The sequence below is a fragment of the Diabrotica virgifera genome, chromosome 7 (assembly GCF_917563875.1).
Source record: "Diabrotica virgifera virgifera chromosome 7, PGI_DIABVI_V3a".
In the NCBI taxonomy this organism is placed as follows: domain Eukaryota; kingdom Metazoa; phylum Arthropoda; class Insecta; order Coleoptera; family Chrysomelidae; genus Diabrotica; species Diabrotica virgifera.
Window position 1 is genome coordinate 77,246,409 of NC_065449.1, and position 22,948 is coordinate 77,269,356.

At 31.5% G+C, this 22,948-nt stretch overlaps 1 protein-coding gene across 3 annotated transcripts in view; it reads left to right on the forward strand.

The window, feature by feature from the left end:
* Positions 1–22,948, forward strand: part of LOC114346442 (glutamate receptor ionotropic, kainate 2-like) — a 793,663-nt gene that overhangs the window by 259,776 nt on the left and 510,939 nt on the right. For all 3 annotated transcript variants that reach the window (XM_050656454.1, XM_050656452.1, XM_050656455.1), the window contains exon 4: positions 18,907–19,158. In XM_050656454.1, coding sequence (XP_050512411.1) covers positions 18,907–19,158 — 252 coding nt within the window. The remainder of the gene's footprint in view (positions 1–18,906; positions 19,159–22,948) is intronic.

Here is a 22,948-nt window from a genome sequence, read left to right on the forward strand (position 1 = left end):
ACCATTGCAGTAATAAAGTATATACGCGTAGTTACCTGAACACAATGTGACCCATTTGGATTAACAACTTCCCAAATTTTGAAGTCATTAAAAGATTTAACGGCAAATTTTGCAATCAAAAAAATTTAATAGAGTCCTCAGGGCATACTACAATACTTTTTCCTAGTTTAAAAAATATAGAATTTTGTTACGATTTTTTTTAAAACCTCTATTACCAGCTATATCAGATATGCACTTGTTTTGTTGTTTCCTTCTTTCAATATTGTTAGGTTAGGGTACGTTAAAGTTGAGTGAGCGGTTAACCACTGCCAGATTCAATTTGCTTTTGTTTTGTATCATCCCTCTTATTCAATTTTTATTATCTTTGAACTTTTCTCCAATGTCACAATAATGAAAAGCCTGATGATATCGAAATTGACTAGCATAATGTTGGAATTGTTATCGATTGCTGCTAGTTTTTGGAACAAATAATATTATGTGCTTATAATACATATTACGTTGTATGCTAAATGCTGTGTTACATCTAGCAGCAACAGTTTTCTTCAAAGAGAACCCGTGCTGCTACAATTAGTCTGAAAGGTACATATTTTATTATTTGTGACATTTTGGACTCCGTGTAGGTGTAGTGTCCTGCTATAGTGTGGTTGTAGTTATACCGGGTGTCCACTTATATTTTCCCCCATTTTAACTGCCTATAACTTCTAAACGGCTCAAGATAGAAATATGCGGTTTTCGCTGAAATGTTTTATTTTAGTAAAAGTTTTGTATGAATGGATTGAATTTTTTATATCGCTTTCAAATACGAAAAGAAAAATGGCGGATTTCTGAAAAAAACTTTGTTGACTTTTTTTTAATCGAACACCCAATATATTTTTTGTAAATTGAAAGAAAGGTCATTCACCTATCCAGCGATGTAATATTTTTCAAAATCGGTTGTCAAATCACTGAGTAAATAATTTTTAAAATGAGGGGTGCAATGTGGATATTACATACCTAAATAACATAAATAAGCAAATTGATCTTATGTTAAGTGATTTCCACATTGCATCTCTCATTTTAAAAATTAATTGCTCAGTCATTTGACAACCGATTTTAAAAAAATTTATATCGCTGGATAGGTAAATGATCATGTTTTCAAGTTGCAAAAAAATATACTGGGAGTTTTAATAAAAACAGTCAACAACGTTTTTTTTTCAATAATCCGCCATTTTTTATTTAAAAACGATATAAAAAATGGTCATTTACTTAAAAATTTGAAAAAACGATTATATACCTATCGAGTGATATAAATTTTTTTAAAATCGGTTGTCAAATGACTGACCAATTAATTTTTAAAATGAGAGATGCAATGTGGAAATCACATAACATAATATCAATTTGCTTAGTTATGTTATTTAGGTATGTGATTTCCACATTGCATCTCCCATTTTAAAAATTAATTGCTAAGTCATTTGATAACCGATTTTAAAAAAATTTATATCGCTGGATAGGTAAATGACCATTTTTTCAAGTTACAAAAAATATACTGGGAGATTTAATAAAAACAGTCAACAACGTTTTTTTTTTCAAAAATCCGCCATTTTTTATTTAAAAACGATATAAAAATGCTCATTTACCTAAAAATTTGAAAAAGCGATTATATACCTATCCAGCGATATAAATTTTTTTAAAATCGGTTGTCAAATGACTGAGCAATTAATTTTTAAAATGAGAGATGCAATGTGGAAATCACATAACATAATATCAATTTGCTTAGTTATGTTATTTAGGTATGTGATATTCATGTTGCACCTCTCATTTTAAAAATTAATTACTCAGTGATTTGACAACCGATTTTGAAAAACTTTATATCGCTGGATAGGTGAATGACCTTTCTTTCAATTTACAAAAAAATATACTGGGTGTTCCATTAAAAAAAAGTCAACAAAGTCTTTTTCAAAAATCCGCCATTTTTCTTTTCGTATTTGAAAGCGATATAAAAAATTCAATCCATTCAGACAAAACTTTTACTAAAATAAAACATTTCAGCGAAAACCGCATATTTCTATTTTGGGTCGTTTAGAAGTTATAGGCAGTTAAAATGGGGGAAAATATAAGTGGACACCCGGTACAGGGTGAGGCAGATAAAGGGCCTATTAGAAATATCTCGAGATCTAAAGGCAACTGAATTACGAAAATTGGAATAAGGGGGTTTTGAAGACTGATCTATTTAATGAAAATATTTTCATCTATTTGGTACTTCCTGTTTTACCGGAAGTTGCTTATAGCTTCGTTTTTGAAGTTATACTTCTTTACCGGCGATAGAGGGTGATTTTTTTATATGTTAAAACCTATCAGCCGGGCGCATGCGCATTATAACTTTGTTCTAATTGGATGTTCAAATGACATGTCAAAAATTATCCGATATGGCAGCTGTGGTTTGGAGGTAAAGGTAAAGGTAAACAAATGTATAATATATTAGTTTTATTGTTGTGAGGACAGAAACAAAAAAGTTTATAATATTGTAGTGACTTTTAAATAGTTTTTAAAAGCAACAGGTACGTAATAATTGTTAATGTATCATGGGTATAAACCTACCTATTTGATCTGCCAAAATACATAGTATGTAATACTTTTATTTATATAATTTGATTACCATCAAAATTTCTATTAATATTCACCTAATATATTGTTTTCTTACTCTATGTTTTGTTGTATTTTTTCAATTCTAAATCATTTCAATTCAAAATTAAAATAATTTGATCAATTTTCAAAATATCAAAATATCACAAGTTTAATCCGTTTAGTTAGTCGATCTTCGTAAATAATGACACATAGTGTCCGTGGCTAAGCGGAGAAGGCGAATGAATTCCAATACCAACCGATCTTATCAGCGCTGGTTCGAGTCCCAATAGAAACTTTCTTTTTTGTTTTTTTTAATAAATTTTATGATTGTAAGTATATTTATTATATAATTGTATTTTCAGAAAATACGTATTTAGTTAAAAAAATGTTCGACAATTAATGTTCAGACATCATTTGTGGCTTGTTTAATGTGTTTGTGTGTGTTTTATTCTTTCATTATTTTAATTTTTGGCACTGTTCTAATAAAAATGTTTGAGAAGTAGTAAGTATAAATTAGTTTAATATTTAAACAAAATATAAATAAAAAGTATATTAATTTCGTTTAAATCATATAATAGAAGTATAACTTCTTACGTGCGTACAAAGTACACACACATTCTTTTTTTTAAATGGGATACCCTGTATATTTTTACATTCTTGGATTCTCCTCGATTTTTCTTTCTTAAAATATAAGGTTCTGTAACATTATACAGGGTAGGTTAAAAGATAATTAAGTTTTCTTATTAAGTTCGTATCAATATTCACACTCTGTAGGATTGTAGTAGTTTGACATAATAAACTCTATTTATGTTCAAATGCTTTTTAATATAGTATTCTATTGTTAACATTTATTAGTATAGCTCAATTTTTAATTTTAGTATACAGGGTGGGTCAAAACTTGGAATGAGTATTTTCTGAGTTTTCTTAAATAGAACACCGTATATTTTAGTATTGCAATGAAATGATATTTCATGGTACTTTTTTACTTCGTAAGCATTCCGTATACCTAACTGCTTTAATTTGTGCTTAATTGTTAATCGCACCAACAATCTTAACTTCGATGGTATTTTGATAGATCAACCATTATTGGCAATTTTAAGTATTAGTCTAGATTAATATGTATTTATTTCCAAAAAAATACTTATGATTAAATATTTTCACGGCCAACCCAATACAATTTCACGTATTTTGTGTTGCAATTATTGTTTGGCATTAATCACCACTAACTCACAAATAAAAGCAGTTAGGTATAGGGAATGCTTAAGAAATTAAAAAGTACCATAAACAAACATTTCATTACAATTTTAAAATACAGGGTTTTCCATTTAGGAAAACTCAGAAAATACTCATTCTGAGTTTCGACCAACCCTGTATACTAAAATGAAAAATTTAATTATATTAATAATTCTTAACAATAGCAGAATATACTAAAAATCATTTGAATATAAATAGAGTTTATTATGTCAAACTACTACAATCCTACAGGGTGTGAGTGTTGCTACGAAATTAATAAGAAAACGTAATTATCTTTTAACCTACCCTGTATAATATTACAAAACCGTATATTTTAAGAAAGAAGAAATCAAGGTGAATCCAAGAATGAAAAAATATACAGAGTGTCCCATTTAAAAAATCGAAGTTACAATCAACTTCCGGTATAACCGGAAGTAGCAAAGAGACCAAATTATTTTCATTAAATAGTTTACACCTCAAAACCCCTGTATTCCAATTTTCATGATTTTCTTTCCTTTAGTTCCCGAGATATTTATAATAGGCCCTTTATCTGCTCACCCTGTATACATAGTCTATTTTACAGTGATTTGGTTGGATTCTTCAGACAATCTTTCAACAATCCATAGTCTTTGACCATGATTATGAAGTAAAAAACAATTTATTGTGCAGATGCATGTATATAACCTCACATATAACAGAAAGTGATAGGCTGTCATGAATTTAGGGAGCGAAGCTCCCTAAAGTTCCCTTTCGTCAAAAGACGAAACACAATTGTTACCGCTCCATCGGGAACTGCTGCCTCACTTTTTCATCTCCTGAATGGAGCACGACTTCTTAAGAAGAAGACTTTTTTTTTCAATCTTTGCCTCTAAAACAAATTGTCAATTTAAAATATTCTTAAATTATGGCTCCCAAATCTTTATACACTTCATATACCTTTTGTGAATTAAAATAGATATACCTGCTTGAGTGTTTTGGTTTTGTTTACTGCGGAGTAGAAATGTACATAATCTTTAACATCTTCACTGCCCCTTTCTCTTTTCTTTGTCTTCGAAAGGATAGGTGTATCTATATGCTGGTTTGTCAGTTCCTGTATGATATTTGTCGTTTGTTTCTAATACCTTGAATATTCCAAATACTAAAAATATTCATTTTCATTATTTTTCAATAATTTGTCGTTAATGTTTCATTAGTTATCTATTAGGTCTGGATCCCGCGTATGAAAAAAAAGTTGATTAATAGCAAGCTAAAATTTGTTAATAGCTTAAGGGTGTTTAGTCGGATAAACTTTGATATATGGGAATACTGGAACAGGGGCAGTTTTAATTGTGGAACAGGTTAAAAATTTGGAACGGTCAGACCACGAAAACGGCACATTTATTTTGTTCGACAGAATAGACTTAAACTCTCCGAACAGAGATTAAACTCTCATGCAAAAATCAGACTGCTATTTATCACCTGTCATAATTCCTGTCATTTGACATATTCTACATGTTCCACTCATTAAAACGCCCATTTGGTGATAAATAGCAGTCTGATTTTTGCATGAGAGTTTAATCTCTGTTCGGAGAGTTTAAGTCTGTTCTGTCGGACAAAATACATGTGCCGTTTTCGTGGTCTGACCGTTCCAAATTTTTAACCTGTTCCACAATTAAAACTGCCCCTGTTCCAGTGTTCCCATATATCAAAGTTTATCCGACTAGACACCCTTAAGCTATTAACAAATTTTCAACTTGCTATTAATCAACTTTTTTTTCATACGCGGGATCAAGACCTATAAGAACCAACATGTTTAGTACCATCTTCACTGGATAACCACCTATTTGAGGTCTTTTATAACCTTACCACGTAACAAATGTATCTCTAAAACGGATAATAAGCATTCTTAGAATTTCAGATCAGTATTAGAAAATGTACAGAAGATACCTTTAAATTTACCATCTACAGTTTCAGCTTATGTAAATGAAATTATTTCTTTAAATAGAGTAGTTTTCGAGCTAAATTATTTTTGGATTAGTAACGAGCTTGAACAGACAGTCCACGAAATACCAGCCAATGAGATAATATACATTATAGGAGACATGAACGCAAGAGTGGGTAACAGAATTATACCAGGAATAAAGCAACGATTCAACGAAGGCATCAAAATTAAAATGGAGAACTAGTTATTAGCTTTTACTCTCAGAATGAATTTCGAACAATACATACATTTCAGACAATACATTCTTCAGACGCAAACATCAACAAGAATATACATTCCAAAATACAAGAGGGCACAGATCAGTTATTGATTATATATTGACAAACAAAAATAATACAACCCTCTAAGTACTAGACATAAGAAGTGCAGCTAATATTGGAAGCGATCACAACCTAGTACTTGGAAAAATCAGAATACAGCTACAAACAAACGGGAAAGAAGACCCTATTAAATGTGAAACAAGCATAAAGGTACGAGACTTGTCAATAAGAGATCTATACCAGAGAAGAGTGCAAAAAGTACTGAATGAAAACTGCATAACACCAGATGAAGACATAGAAGAAAATTGAAGGAAGATTAGAAATAACATCAAAATGGTAGCAACGGAGGCACTTGGAGAACTTAAGATAAGTAAACATTACGAACAGAAAGGAGAACACCAAGGTTCTGTGAAGAAATAAAAATAAAATGCCAAGAAAAAAAGAAGATAGAATACAAATCCAAAATAACTAGACAAACATGTGAAGAATATAAAAGAGTACGAAATGAATTAAACCGAATTAACACTAAATGAAATGCAAGAAGGAAGGAAACATAACCTTGGGGAGCATTTTCAAAAGAGATGGAGCACGACTTCTTTGGGATGCAAAAGGAAATGTGGAAAATGACAAGAGGTCAAAGAACAGAGATAAAAAAATTGATAAAAGTAAAACGTACTGATACAAATACATGGACTTCTTCTTCTCCTTTTACGGCACTACAGCCCAAATTGAGCCTTGGCCTCCTTTATTTTTTTCCTCCACCCTTGCTTGTCTGTGCCTGCTCTTTTCCATACACGGACTTCTAAAATGGCTTGTGCGTCGCTGTTTACTGTGTCTTCCCAACGCTTTCTTGGCTTTCCAACTGGTCTCTTTCCCTGCATTTTAGCATTCAGTGCTCTTTTTGGTAGCCTATTCTCTCCCATTCTTATCACATGTCCGGCCCATTGCAATCTTTGTATTCTAATGAAATCTAACAGTGGTGTTTCCTTATTAAAGTTGATAAAGCTCGTTGTTGTATCGACTTCTGCAGATTCCGTTTTCCCTCACAGGTCCTAGTATTCTCCTCAGTACTTTCCTTTCGAATGTGTCGAGTTTGGTTTTGGATGTTTCTTTCAGGACCCATGCTTCACTGCAATGGCATGCTGTTGGTCGAATTAAGGTTTTACAGATTCTCATTTTTGTATTTCGGTGGACATTTTTAGACCGTACATGGACACCGTATCTAAAAAACCTGTATCAAACAGCTAATCACGCAGAACTGGAAACACCAGGATTAGAATCGGATGAGCAAACAGAAATTAAAGAGGAAGATACAATAAACGCCTTAAAAAAGATGAAAAATCGAAAAGCGCCTGGGAAAGATGGAATAGCTTACGAACTTATAAATACGGAGGAGAGAGACTTCACAAATAATTGAATATCCTAATAAGTAAAATTATAAATAGAGAAAGAATTCCAGAAGAATGGATAACCACTCAAATGCGTTATTTAAAAAGGTGATAGGGAGACCCCAGTAACAATGGAGGGATAAATTTGCTGAACGCCATATTGAAATTCAGATTAAAAATACTAATGGAGAAAATAATGGCGTGCATAAATATATCGGATGAACAACAAGGATATGAACCTATAGACGCAAACAAAGGAATCAGGTAAGGAGGTTCACTAAGTATTCTACTGTTTAACATAGTGTTGGATGCAATAATAAAACAAGTGAAAAAAAAAAGAGGGTACAAAATGGACGATAGAGAGATAAAAATACTGTTGCGCTGATGACATCGTGTTAGTAACAGAGTGCGAAGACGACCTTCAAAGATTACTGCACGGATTCAACATTAACGCAAAAGAAATGAATATAAAAATGCCAGCCCAAATGTCCAAAAATGTTAAACAAAAAGCTTAGTAATAGCCGAAGAACCACTAAAATGCAAATTGGGGTTAGACAATCAAATTACCTATATAACGACTAATGACTTTCAAATACATGGGAATTAATCTATAAGCCGACAACAATATCGAGAAAGAGGTAAAAGACCAAATAATTAAGCCAGGAGAACGGCCGGATACCTAAACCGCAATTTGGAAAAACAAACACCTAAGATTTGAACCAAATGTCTGAATATATGAGTCAGATATTAGGCCAGTTACGACTTACACGGCCGAAACAAGACCAGACACAAACAAAACAAAAAGACGTCTGGAGACCAACGAAATGAAGATCTTAAGAAGGATTGCTGGAAAAGGACTACCGAGTAGGGTAAGACGTGAGGAAATCAGACGCATATGTGGGGTAGACAATATAAATACCTGGGTAAGGAACAGAAAATCGTTCTCCACTCGAACGCACACTGTCCACGATGCACTCAAAGCCACCTCCTGACCGCCGACGAGGGACGCAGGTTCGCCTGTCGTTGTACAATGGTTTCTAGGGAGACTGGTCGAGAGCAAAGCACGGACAGTACACGTAAATGTCTATGGAACCAACAACAATCCATCAAACTTTCTTCTCTGTTGACTTCTTAGCCTTCTGGACACCACCGTCCGGCATAACCCAGGATCCAAGAACACCAGGACACGGCGCTTGCCCCAGTGTGTTTTTCGGACTGTTTGCTTTTGCTGCCAACACAATACATTCACCTCAAACCCTGAAGAGGACAAAATCCTAAACGGGGAAGCACATTGAACGCATTTCTTCTAAACATTATCTAGACAAGCAAATCAAACAATGTGGCTGGCTGGCTGAACAGAAAATAAGAGTGGCTTCAAAACATAAGCAGGATGTCTGAATCAAGGAGAGTAAGAATAGCCAGGGACAAGTAACCGTTAAGCGGAGAACACATCTAAGGGCTTGTCCATATACAGGCGATTTGCGAACGTCGACGTCGCGGTTTACCTGTTTTCTTTCTGTTTTATTTGGTATTAGGGTGAAACTTCAAAGGCGACATTAGGGTGAGATAAACAAGCCCTAAGCGACCACGATCGCGATCGCGTCCACGATGGCGATGGCGATCTCGGCTTCTGTAGAAAGCGAACACATCGGAGCGGTAGCGACCTGCGATTTCATTAGTATTAAATAATACAGTTGGAAATATTGCGTATAAAACGTGCGATTTAAAAGAAGAAGAAGCACTGCTTGTTGCAGTATAATTTGAAGGCGTGTAACCATCATTATTCGAAATTAATTCGGATAAAGAAAGAAATTTAATAAAAGGTATGCGTGTGCGTTCTATTTTTTATTTAATAATGAAGACATTTATGCAGTTTATTTTGCAGAAAACGAAGAGATGTTTGGGTAGGTATATGACATTAACCTGAGGTACAAGAAATAAGGAGACTTTCATAATAGTCCAGGGCGCATCTCTTTTGAGATGGACGTTGAGATGTGACTCAAATTTTTTTGCAGAAATTGCTTAAAAATAACTCAAATAATAATATTTGAGTTATCCTCCCACTCAAAACGGTCCGGAACATTGTTTAAATAATCAAAATGTCAAAATATAAAGGAAAAATTCGACTTTTTTATTGGTTTTTTGATTATAACTTTAAAACTATTCATTTGTGAGAAAAGTTGTACTCAAATAAAAGTTGCGTAATTAAATTTCCTACAATATAGAATTGGTTAAAAATTTAAAAAATAGTCACCCTTGTTAACAACCATACAAAAACAAGTATTCGCATTTTACGTTTTTCAACCATTTATGCTACATTTAGGACCTTCATATTTTACCTATAAAGACTTTATGATACAGTTAAACAACACTGTAAATTTCATTAAGATCTGTTTAATAGATTTTGCAAAATAAATTTTGCAATCCAGCTTTCGCAAAAAAAAATTCATTTTTTTTTTAATTTTGCAGGACTGAAAAGAAAGCAGATAGCAAGTTGATTTTTTTTTGCTTATAGAAGTGTACTGTACCTTTCATTTGCAATTCTCAAAATTAAAATCAAATAATTACCACGGCATCAGGAAATTTTTTAAATAAAAATTATTTTTGGTGCTACGCGCAGGATAGCGGTGTTCGATTCACATAAGTTGATTTCCACCAAAATTTCTTCCAATCTTTATCTAATATATTATTTTCTTACTCTATATTTTGTTGTATTTTAATATTTTAATTCCACAAAAATCAAACTAATTTTATTATTGTTTGTGAAATATTGTTTAAACAATTGCATATGTTTAAAAATAATAAACTTTTACTCTCTAAGTTAAAATATATGAACAAAGAAAGTTTTTGCTAAAAAAAGTGTTATTTCAAAGGATAGAGTATGTGTTTTTATTTTGCAATAAACAAATTTACTTATTTATATCGAAATGTAATAAAAATTAAAAGGTATCAATCATTATCAAAAGTCATTGGAATGCCCAATCAGAGCAAACTATCCGCTGTCCTGCGCGTAGCACCAATAATTAATGTTTATTTAAAAAAATTCCTGACGCCGTGGTTGTTAATAGATTTTTATTTTGCAAATTGCGGTACAGTACACTTCTATAAGCAAAAAAAAATTCAACTTGTTATCTGCTTTATTTTCAGTCCTGTAATATTTTGAAAAAATGATTTTTTTTACGCAAGCTGGATTGCAAAATTTATTTTGCAAAATTTTTTTAACCGATCTTATAGCCCAATAAATGACCGTTTTGGAGTGTAATTTTCAGGGGCAACTTCGAATTGCATGAAAATTTGGATTTAGGTTCTACTTACCCTCCACTTCAAAGTTGAATTTGTGCCGTTGGTTGCTTTTGCTTGGGGGGGTGTGACAGTCACCCCTTCTCGGGGGTGAAAAACGTGTTTAAAATAAGCCCGGAAATGGATAAATTGATAGATTATGAGCAACTTTCGTTCTATAAAGTTTTTTACGTAAGTCAATACTTTTCGAGTTATTCACGATTGAAAATGTTGATTTTTCGACAAAAAAACTACGTTTTCAGACCGTTTTTCGCAAACAACCCAAAAAGTAAATATTTTATCGAAAAAAATATTCTTAGCAAAAGTATAGCTTATAAAAAAACAAAAAAAAAATGGTGTATCAGTAAAGTATATAAATTGAGTAAAAGCAAAGTTGTAGTTCATGGAAAATACGTTATTATTCGTCTAATTAACGCAAAATCACCGAAAATTTAAGCACTTTTTGGGAAAAGCTTTGTAACATTCTTAAAGTATCTAAATTATTAAATATATTTGCTTTTGCAAAAATTTCTAGCACCAAAAATAAACGAGTTACACTGAAAAAAATTTGGCTCCTTTTTTTGGTAAAAAATATTGTGAAAACCTCCCTCTATTTAGCACCCTAAATAGAATTATTCGTTACTGCTTTACCATTTATTTTAACTGTATGTGTATTGCTTATAAGATCTGTAAGTTTGATTGGTTTGAAGTGCTTATTTTTGAAAAACTTTGGTTTTATAGTAAAAAAAAATTTTCTAAAAATTTTTGAAAAATTTCTTTTTTCAAAATAACTTAACAAGTATTAGTGATAAGCAGAATCTTAAAGAGTAAAAAAATGTAGGTATTGCTATTATTAATATGCTAGTGTTATTTTGTTTTTCCGCAGACAAAAATTGGTTAAGATATGGCTGTTCCAAATTTGCATACACTCGTGATTAGTGGCCCGTTCTAGTTTTTTCAACTATAACCCTTTCAAAAATAAGCACTTTAAACCAGTGAGACTGACAGATCATCGAAAAAAATTAATAATTAAGTAAATTGTTTGTAAAGCATTAGCGATTAATTTAATTTGGGGAGCTAAACACAGGGAGATTTTCATTTTTTTACCAAAAAAAAAGAGGGCCAACTTTATTTTGAGCGTAACTCGCTTATTTTTAATGCTAGAAACTTTTATAAACAATTAAAATAAAGATTTTTATAAACACTTTAAAAAAGTTTAAATGGGTTTTTCCCGAAAAGTGCTTAAATTTTCGGTGATTTCACCTTGAAATAGTCGATTTGGAATTAGACAAATAAGAACTTATTTTTCATGAGTTACAACTTTGTTTTTACTCGATTGATAGACTTTACTTATCCACCATTTTTTTCGGTTTTTTTAAGCTAGGATATTTTTTCGATCAAATATTTACTTTTTAAGTTATTTGCGAAAAACCTTCTGAAAACGTAGTTTTTTTGTCGAAAAATAAACATTTTCAATCGCAAATAACTCGAAAAGTGTTGCCTTACATAAAAAAACTCTATAGAACAAAAGTTACTTAGAATCAGTCAATTTATCCATTTCCGGTCTTATCTTGAACGTATGTTTTTTCATCCCGACAAGGGGTGACTGTCACCCCCAATGTAAAAGCAACCAACGGCACAATTTCAACTTTTAAGTGGAGGGTAAGTAGAACCTAAATCCAAATTTTCATGCAATTCGGAGTTGCCCCTGAAAATTACACGGTATCGCCGTATTTTCGGTTCACTTACTGGGCTATTAATGAAATTTACAGTATTGTTTTACTGTATCATAAAGTTTTTCTGGGTGAAATATGAAGGTCCTAAGTGTAGCATAAATGGTTGAAAAACGGAAAATGCGGATACTTGGTTTTTGTATGGTTTTTTTCGAAATTATTGCTATTTTGTAACTAGGGTGACTATTTTTTAAATTTTTAACCAATTCTATATTATAGGAAATTTAATTGCGCAACTTTTATGTTAGTACAAATTTTCTCGCAAATGAATACTTTTAAAGTTATAATCAAAAAACGAAGAAAAAAATCGAATTTTTCCTTTTATTTTTTGACATTTCGATTATTTAAACAATGTTCCGGACTTTTTGAGAGTGAGGATAACTCAAATATTATTATTTGAGTTATTTTCAAGCAATTTCTGCAAAAAAAATTTGAGTCACCTCTCAATGTCCAAATGTACTAATATTTTTACAGATGCGCCCTGGTTTATAAATTGTTCCTAGAACTTCGCAGAGAGGTATAGACGGATTCTATACATATTTTAGCATGAATTTAGAATTAAAAACTCATACCATTTTTATTCAGTTGCAATGCGAAGGCAAAACTGTCTTATTTTTCAATTAGAACAAGGAGCGCAAACCAGCACTCTGAATCGACGATTTTCGACTCTTTTTGGAGCCATCATCGAAGAGGCGTAGGCTTGCTGCTCTCTGCTCGAAGTAACAAGACCACGAAAGCATATCCCCGCATTGCAACTGACGTTAATGGAGTAGGTGACTAGTTATCTCGCCACTGAAAGGCAAAGTTTTCAACCTAATATCTACGTTAATAATATTGAGAAATATTAAAAATATTAATAAAAGATTTTTAAATTGAAAACTTATTGGTCCATTTCCCTGGTAACACCTCTATGGCTTCTAAAAATTGCAAGCCAAATGGATGCTGCAGTGAAGACAAGAGGGAATATATTATATTAGGTTGAAAACTTTGCCTTTCAGTGGCCAGATGACGCTAGTCACCTACTTCATAAACGTCAGTTGCAATGCGGAGATAAGCTTTCGTGGTTTTGTCACTTCGAACAGAGAGCAGCAAGCCTACGTCTCTCCAATGATGACTCCAAAAAGAGTCGAAAATCGTCGATTCAGAGTGCTGGTTTGAGCTCCCTGTTCTAAGTGAAAAATAAGACAGTTTTGCCTTCATATTGCAACTGAATAAAAATGGTATACATTTTTATTTTTACTAGTATTACTCCTATAAAGTAACTAGCTCCATTTTTCCGTTGGAATTTTACCAAGCTGTAGACCTGGTTGTGAATTGCAAATTTTTAGAATTCCCTCTTGTCTTCGCTGCAGCATCCATTTGGCTTGCAATTTTTAGAAGCGATGAAGGTGTTACCAGGGAAATGGACCAATAAGTTATCAATTAAAAATCTTTTATTAATATTTTTCAATATTATTAATGTTTATATTAGGTTGAAAACTTTGCCTTTGAATTTAGAAAGTTTTGATGAAACATTTATTTCTAATACGCATGTTCTTATAACCTGGGTGGGACAGGTCGAAGAATATAATCATATTTTATTATTTTACAATTTCAATAAATTTTTGAATATCCATTTTTAAGCGGAGAACATACCAACGCGATCTCGACGCGATGGCGTTCACGATCGCGATCGCGATACGACTCGTCTCAAACAATCAAGTGGATCCGCAGATACTTGTCGCGACCTATTGGCGATCAAAGGAATTTGTGGAGCGTTCTGACGGCGATCGCGGCGATATAATTAGTTAGCGTTCAGAACTCAGAAGTGGTGCAACGTTTCAAATAGAGAATCGTTGAAAAGCCCTATACCTTTAATTAAATTTCTTTCTTTTTCGGAATTGATTATGTTACATACCTTCGAATTTAATTGAATTGCATTTAAATGAAGTGAAGAAACACAGACTTACTCACAATCATTTAATAATACTTTGACAAAGTATTCTTAAATGATTGTGAGTAAGTCTGTGTTTCTTTACTTCATTTAATATGGACTCACATATGCAACCCATTCAATATTTGAATTGCCTTTCTTCATCCAACAATACTGCAACAAGCAATGCTTCTTCTTCTTGTAAATGGCACATTGTATGTACTATAATATATTTCCAACTGTATTATTGAATAATTTTATACTAATGAAATCGCAGGTCGCTATCGCACCGATGTGTTCGCTGTCTACAGAAACCGAGATCGCCATCGCGATCGTGGACGCGATCGCGATCGTGGTCGCTAAGATGTGTTCTCCGCTTTATTTGCATCGGTGCGACCAGCGATAAATGTAACCTGCTGCGTTTTGAACGCTAAACTAATTATATCGTCGCGATCGCAGTCAGAACGCTGCACAAATTCCTTTGATCGCCAGTAGATCGCAACAAGTATGTGCTGATTCACTTGTTTGCTTCAGACGAGTTGAATCGCGATCACCATCGTGGACGCTGTCGCGTCGAGATCGCGTTGGTATGTTTTCCGCTAGACAAAAGAAGTATACGACAAAGGAAAATATGGAACAAGAATTTAGAGGCTGAATTAAAGCATAAAGGCACCGTTGTAGGCAGGCAGTACAGCCTATATAAAAGAAGAAGAAGAAGAAGAAAAAGATTAGTTGGTATATTACTGAAAAAAAGTTCTTATTCTTCTTCTTTTTGTATAAACATGACTGTCTGATTTTTCAATGTGCCTCTAGTAAGTTCTCGTTCCATCGTTTTCGTGGTCTTCCCGCTGATCGTCTTCCTCTTGGGGAACCGTCTCTCGCTGTCGTTACTAGTCTATTTGTTGTCATTCGAATTATGTGGTCATTCCATTCTATTCTGCCACTGCCATTCTAATACTGTCTGAGGTATTTGCGGGGTGGATCGAGTAGCTCTTCGGTTACCACAGCCTGTTCCAAGCCCTGATAAAATGTGGAAGGTGATTGGCAAGGTTAGCAATCTACCAATCGGAAAAACCAATGCTGCTCAAAGAAATAATGTGAAAAAACCAAACTATTATCTTTCAAATAGTCATAACTTATGGAAATATTTGATAAATAAAGTCATAAATAAATACCTTAGACTGTCAAAGAAGAGAGAATTGTTGAACATCGATATCTGGTTCATTCACAAATGTATCAAATTCAAAGTAACACCAACTTTTGCAAAATGTTAGGTACCTTTCACTGCTACTTTAAATTTTAAGTCACAAACAGAAAAGAAATTTCTTCAAAAAGAACTATGTAAACATCATGCTCAATTGGATAAGATTAATGTTCAACTTAAAATACTATATGATAACATTGTACGAGAGGTGTCATTTGATAATTACAGAGATTCCATGGCCAATCATTTAGATAATCTAGAGTACATTAAAAATTCTAAATTCAATAGATTAAACAATAAATTACACAATTTGTTAAAAAAGGAAAATAATCATAATAGTAATAGTCAAGACACTAATAGATTGATGGGTTCTTTCAAGTTTAGATTTCACAAACGTACAGTTAACTTATCAAATTGCTCCTTTTCTAATAAAGAACTTGATTTTTTGTCCAACGAATTAAAATTCTCTACTTTAGTACCATTCAACAATAAAACGGTTGAAGAATTTTCAGTTGACATTGACTCAGTTATAGAAAGTTTACCTTTAGACAACATTTCTAAAACCAACTTGAACAGTAACTGTTTCCTTTCTTTACAAAAAGATCTTATTAAATTTAACAATAATGTTAATAATATTAAAATCAAATATTTTAAACAACTACATTTGATTCGACAAATATCTACCAAATTGAATAGGAATAACATTATCGTTACTAAAGCTGATAAAGGTAACTGCCTCATTATTATGCATCATAGTGTTTATGTTCAAAAAACTGAAGAATTTTTAAGAAATAACAACTTTGATATTTTAGATAGAAGCCCTTTAAATAAATTAGTTACCAACTTAAAAGCTACCTTATCTAAACATAAAGATTTCCTTCTTTTACATAAGATGAAAGCAAATCCTCAAATACCAAAACTATATGGTTTGCCAAAGATTCATAAACCAAATATTCCTATGAGACCAGTGGTTAGTTTTTATAACACTCCAGTTGTGACACTGTCTAAATTCATTAATACCATTTTACAATCTTCAATATCTTTGCAACCTAATTATTCTGTTAAAAATTCTACTGATCTAGTTAATAAATTGTCAGTTATAAATTTACCCAGAGATTTCTTTCTAGTTTCATTTGATGTTAGTAATTTGTTTACGAACGTACCAAGAGATGAAACCATTCCTATAGTGAAGAATTTACTTATTAACAGTAACATTAATAAAGATACAATTTCCCACTTATTGGGTTTACTTAAAATTTGTTTATCACAAGATTTCTTTTCTTTTAACAACATTATTTATAGACAGGCACAAGGCCTTGCAATGGGAAATCCATTATCACCTTTTCTAGCAGATCTGTTCCTTTACAACCTTGAGATTAATATCTTTGATAATAATTCTTCAAATCACAATCCTTTACAAAAAATCTTGTATTGGTTTAGATATGTGGATGATGTGTTAGCTATTATAGATGGAAATTCCTCAGATGCAGAAAATATTCTAGTTTCACTCAATAATTTACATCCAGCCATAACTTTCACTTTAGAAACAGAGTCTAACTCTATTAATTTTCTAGATTTAACATTAACTAGAATAGAGAACAATTTAAGTTTTTCAGTCTTTAGAAAACCAACTCAGACTGACCATACTATCCCTAGATCTTCGAATCATCCTTTTCAACAGAAGATGTCTTCTTTTTATTGCTATATCCATCGTTTACTTAGCTTACCATTATCAGATACAAATTTTACTTCTAAATTGGATATTATTAAACAACTTGCACATAGTAACGGTTACTCCCCTACTTTGGTTGATGACATTCTCAACAAATTAAGGAATAAAAGAAACAGATCTCTAGCTTATATTGCGACCCCGGACAACTCCAACTCAGCAGTTATGTATAGATCTATATCATACACAGGTTATCCTTCAGACAATATAGCAAAAATCTTAAATAACATTCCTAACTTAAAACTTTCATTTAAATGCAAAGATAACATCAAGTCAATTTTTTCTCATACTAAAGACAAAATTAAAAAAACTTCAAAAAGTGGCATTTAAGTGGCTACGTTGGTAGAACGATGCGACCTTTGGATACTCGTATCAAAGAGCATATGTCAAAGATCGATAAATCTAGCTTTGGTCATCATTTACATGCATCGAAACATAGCTTTAGTCCACAAAGAGATAGTAGGATCTTACACAATATACCTTATAATAACTATACCAAAATGAATCTACTAGAAGATCTAGAAATAAGTAGAGAAATGAAAAGAAACCCTCAAAACTGTGTTAACACCCAGATTCAATTAAATTGTAAATTTGATCCTATTTTTAAGAAATTTCTTTAGTAATTTTGGTTTAGTATACAGTATACCCAACAATTTATGAAAGTTTTTTTTTGAACATTACTTTTAGGTATTCTTGAGTTTTCGTTCATTGTTTACATATTTGTAAACAAGTAAATATTTGTTATTTGTCTGAATTAATCAATAAGATTTTTAATTTTAATAACAGCTTTCGAACTCTGAGCTTATCAAATGATATTTCTCCTAGGTATGATTTCATCTAACTTCTTCTACACTTGGTCAAACTATAACAGTTTTGTTTTTTGGAAGAATTTTGATAACTTTTAATATACACGTTAACATTTCACTTCAATAGTAATAATAGAAAAAAATATTTTTTTGAAAATTTAACTTTAAAATTTAGTATCTTAACTTTAATTTCATTTAACCTATACATGGCTTTTGAGTCATTTTCAATTTTTAATTAATATTTATGAACATAGAGGTCGCATAAGATTGTAGTTCCTTCTTTATCATTTTAATAAATGACAGTCTTCCTCAGCTGATCTGCTGTTCACATGGGCTCAAAATGGTTTGACTCAGCCATGTTGTCTTACTAATTAATAAAATAATTTAGATGTGATTTTATTCACTTTAAAGGGTTATTATACCCTATATCTGTGGCTATTGCCCAGTATCCATGTTTTTTATTGTGTTGTTTAGCAATTGCTCTTCTATGAAGGTTTTATAAGAGGACGTAAGTTTTTCACTTATTTTTTATATTAAAAAATCTTATCTTAAATATGTCCTTTTAGGAAGCTCTGATGATGACACGTTATGTGTCGAAAGTACTTAGCTGATAATAAAATATTTTTTACACACCATCAAAAGTTTTTTTGAAAACATACACCTGTTTGCCGTTTTGACCAATATTAAGAACAACATAATATAGGTACCAAAAATATTTGAATGGCATAAATTTCTTGACAAATATAGAGACCTATACATATAATATATTTTTTTCAGCTTGCCAATTGGTTCAATATGGCGTCCATGCAATATTTGGTCCTTCAGATCCGTTACTGGGAGCTCACATTCATTCAATATGTGACGCTTTGGATATACCACATCTGGAAGCTCGTCTCGATGTTGAAAGTGATTTTAAAGAATTTTCTATCAATTTACATCCCACTCAACATTTGCTCAATGCCGCTTTTCAGGATGTCATGCAGTTTTTAAATTGGACAAAAATCGCTATTATCTATGAGAAGGACTATGGTAAGTTAATGTTTTTATTTTACTCTACATTGCACGTTCAAACATTTAAAGGGTCGGTATGTTTTAAAAGTTTACTTTTATTAAATTTTTTAGGTTTCTTTTTAAATTATTAGGAATATTAAAATAATTCATATCAATATTTACATAAAATTATAGTGTAGTATGAAGGGATTTAAAATATTTAGTAGCACAAAACATGATATTACAATAATCAGTGGATACAAATTCTGACTTCTGACCTGGTGATCACTGGGAAAATTTATGGTCTGCAAAAGGAAATATGGCGATTTATTAGAGGTCAAAGAACGGAGGTAAAGGATGCAACAGACTAAAAACACATAAAAAAGGGAAAACGGATTGCAGAGGAAGGGGAAATAACGCTAGACAGCAAATTCGGAAAACACTTGAAAAGCTGTAGAACAGAAAATATACACGGAAAACGAATTAGTGAAATATTCTGCAGCAGCAATGACAGAACAATTAACAAAATTAATTAAAACAATTATAAAACACAATAAAATACCTAAAGAATGCCAGAAAAATACAGATGTATAAAGTTATTAAATACTGCTTTAAAATTTAAAATAAAAATTTTACTACAAGGCCTAATGAACCGAGGATAATTTTATCAGATGAACAATAGGTTTTTCTTACTGGAAGATCGTGTACAGACGCAATATTCATCATAAAGCAAATTACTGAGACATCATCATCATCATTGGCATCACAAATGGTTACTAGCCAAAGGCTTGTTCAGAACAATCCTCTATTGATCCCTGTCTCTGACCACTCGCCTCGATGCTATACTTTCAATAGAGTTTAAATAGCCCTAGGTTTTCTTGATAAGTCTTGGCCTTCATCTAGCTCGTTGTTCCATCCACCCTCTTCGGTGAAGAACTCTTCTGACTATTGCATTTTCATCTCGCCTGATTCGCATCCCCTACCTATCTAAGGCGTGCTACCTTAATGAATTTTATAACGTCATGTTTCTGAATCTTTTGTACTGGAAACCGGAACTGCTATTGAAATCTCAGTGTCTTCTAACATTATTACCACAAATTGGTCACATTGCTCCTGTAGAGATCATATCCCAAGCTCCTTTTGCTTTTTTCCTTATGCTCCTTTTCTAACTTGACTACACCGTACTCATGACGATCAACTAGTCTGAAATATGTATATACTGTGAGTGAATGTAAATGTACGCAAATTCATCAAACATGTTGGTGTTATGCGCAGATGCGCATGCATATTATACGTTAGCTCTGATTGGGTATTCCAATGTCAAAAATTATCCAATGTGTTGTCATTTTTATTATTATGGTTATGGTTGTTACGTTGTGTTTTAAAAGTTGTGAGAACAGAGACAAAAGTGAGTTTCTACTTATACTGACTTTTTAAATAATTTTTGTACATATTTTTGGACTTATTAATATAGAAAAAAAAATGTGTGTGTACTTTGTACGCACGTTAGAAATAATACTTCTATTAAAATTTGTAGAAAATCTGACGTTTTTTAGATTTTCTACGATTCCTCAACGGAAAAGCAATTGCTGGGATGCTCCAGTTCGTCAAAATATGACGGATTAATATTATTTATTGAGAATTTACCATTTTTAATGATTTTAAAATTTGACAAAAATACAAAGGTTATAGCGGATAGCCCATGAAAAAATTATGTTATAAATTTTTTGTCGAAAAACGACGTTTTTTAGAGTTTATACGATTCCTCACGAGAAAAGCAATTGCGGGGACGAAGCTTCAGTTCACAAAAAATTACGTATTAACGTTATTTTTAATTTTTGGTATTATTTTAAGTATTAAAATTAGTTTAATATTTAAATAAAAATACAAATAAAATGAATAAAATATATTTGTTTCGTTTAAATCATAAAAATAGAAGTAAGGAAAGTAAGGAAAACTTCTTATGTGCGTACAAAGTACACACACTCTTTTTTTACCTTGTCTTGAGATATGTTCATATTTTCTACCTTGATTGTACTATTAGTGGAGTCAATGAAGGTGAATATGAGCTATTATCTCCGATTTCGTTGAACCTCCATCGATTTGAATGAAAATTGGTGAATGGTTAGAGGAAACTTGCGCTTTTACCATGGGGGTGAACGCCACCCCTTCTCGGGGGTGAAAATTATTTTATTGAAATTAACCCCATAATTCGATAGAGGAACAAATTCTAAGCAAAATTAATTATATAAAGTTATTAAAATAAATCAAAACTTTTTGAGTTATTAAAGATTAAAGATTTTAATTTTTCTTGAGAAAAATTCATGTTTTTAACCGATTTTTCATCAATAACTCAAAAACTATAAGCTTTTACAAAAAAGTTATTATTACGAAAATTGAAGCTAATAAAAAATAAAATAAACTCCTTGCTAGTAAAACCTTTTAGTGTTAACTAAAAGTGAGTTATAGGTAATTGAATGTATATTTTTTTCGGCGAGTAAAAAATCTACGTATTCAAGCTGAAATAATGGGAAAATGATGCATCTTATAATATAAACTTATTAAACATTTGTCAAAGTACTTAAAAATATCTATCCAATGTTAAATATCTATTTATATCATTAAAATTTATGCTTCAAAATGTTTTCAAAATTTATCTTTTAAAAATGTTTCCAAAAAATGTTACTGTTTTTTTTAATAACTCCGTTCATTTTTACGATGTCAAGTTCATCTAAAAACCATTTGAAAGCTAATTTCAAGTGCTATTTAACCACGTTGAGATTGATCTTTTAAATCCCTTATTTTTTTAAAAATAAAAGGTTAAATGGCCCCGGTTGCATGGTTTTCACAGCAAAATTTAAGATTTAAACTTTTCTATCTCGGTTATTTTTTACCCTATAGAAATAGTAAAACAGGTAAAGTATTTGCCACAGAAAAGACTAAAATTTGGTTATATATCATTTTTACGTGTATTGAGTATTTTTGGAGTTTTTATCAAAAGAATATGAAAATAACAATAATTTTAAAAATTATGATTATTTTAAATTATATCTTTTTTTCAAAAATATGCATTTTAAACCCGTCAAAATTATTGAAATCATTACTTATGCTAGTATAAAGAAGTTCTTATAAGGATTATTATAAATTTTATTTTTTGTGGAAATCGCGTATGTTTGATTTTTCACTTTTTCCTAAAAAATTCCAAAGGGTTCTCTTATTTTCATCATAACTTGCTTAATTTTGATGCCATTAACTTGTTCTTAAGCTCATTTGATAGGTATTATGAAGTACTTTGACAAATGTTTAGCAGATATATTTTATAGATTGCATCGTTTTCCCGTTATTTAAACTTGAATACTTAGATTTGAGTACTCGTCGAAAAAAATACACATTCAATTGCCAATAACTCACTTTGAACTAACATTAGTTTAGTTCTTTAAGTGAGGAATGTATTAAATTTTTTATTATCTTCAATTTCAGTAATAATAACTTTTTCCAAAAGCTTATAGTTTTTGAGTTATACGTGAAAAACCGATTTAAAACATGCATTTTTTTAAGAAAAAATAAAATTTTTGGTCTTTAATAACTCAAAAAGTGTTGAGTTATATTAATAACTTTATATAACAAATTTTGCTTATAATTTGTCCCTCTGTCGATTTATGGTATTATTTTTAATAAAATAATTTTCACCCCCGAGAAGGGGTGGCATCCACCCCCAGGGTAAAAGCGCAAGTTAGCATCATGTCACCTTTGTTCCTTGAGGTATTCTCTAATTACTCACCAATTTTCCTGAAAAATCGATGGAGGTTCTCCGAAATCGGAGGTGAAA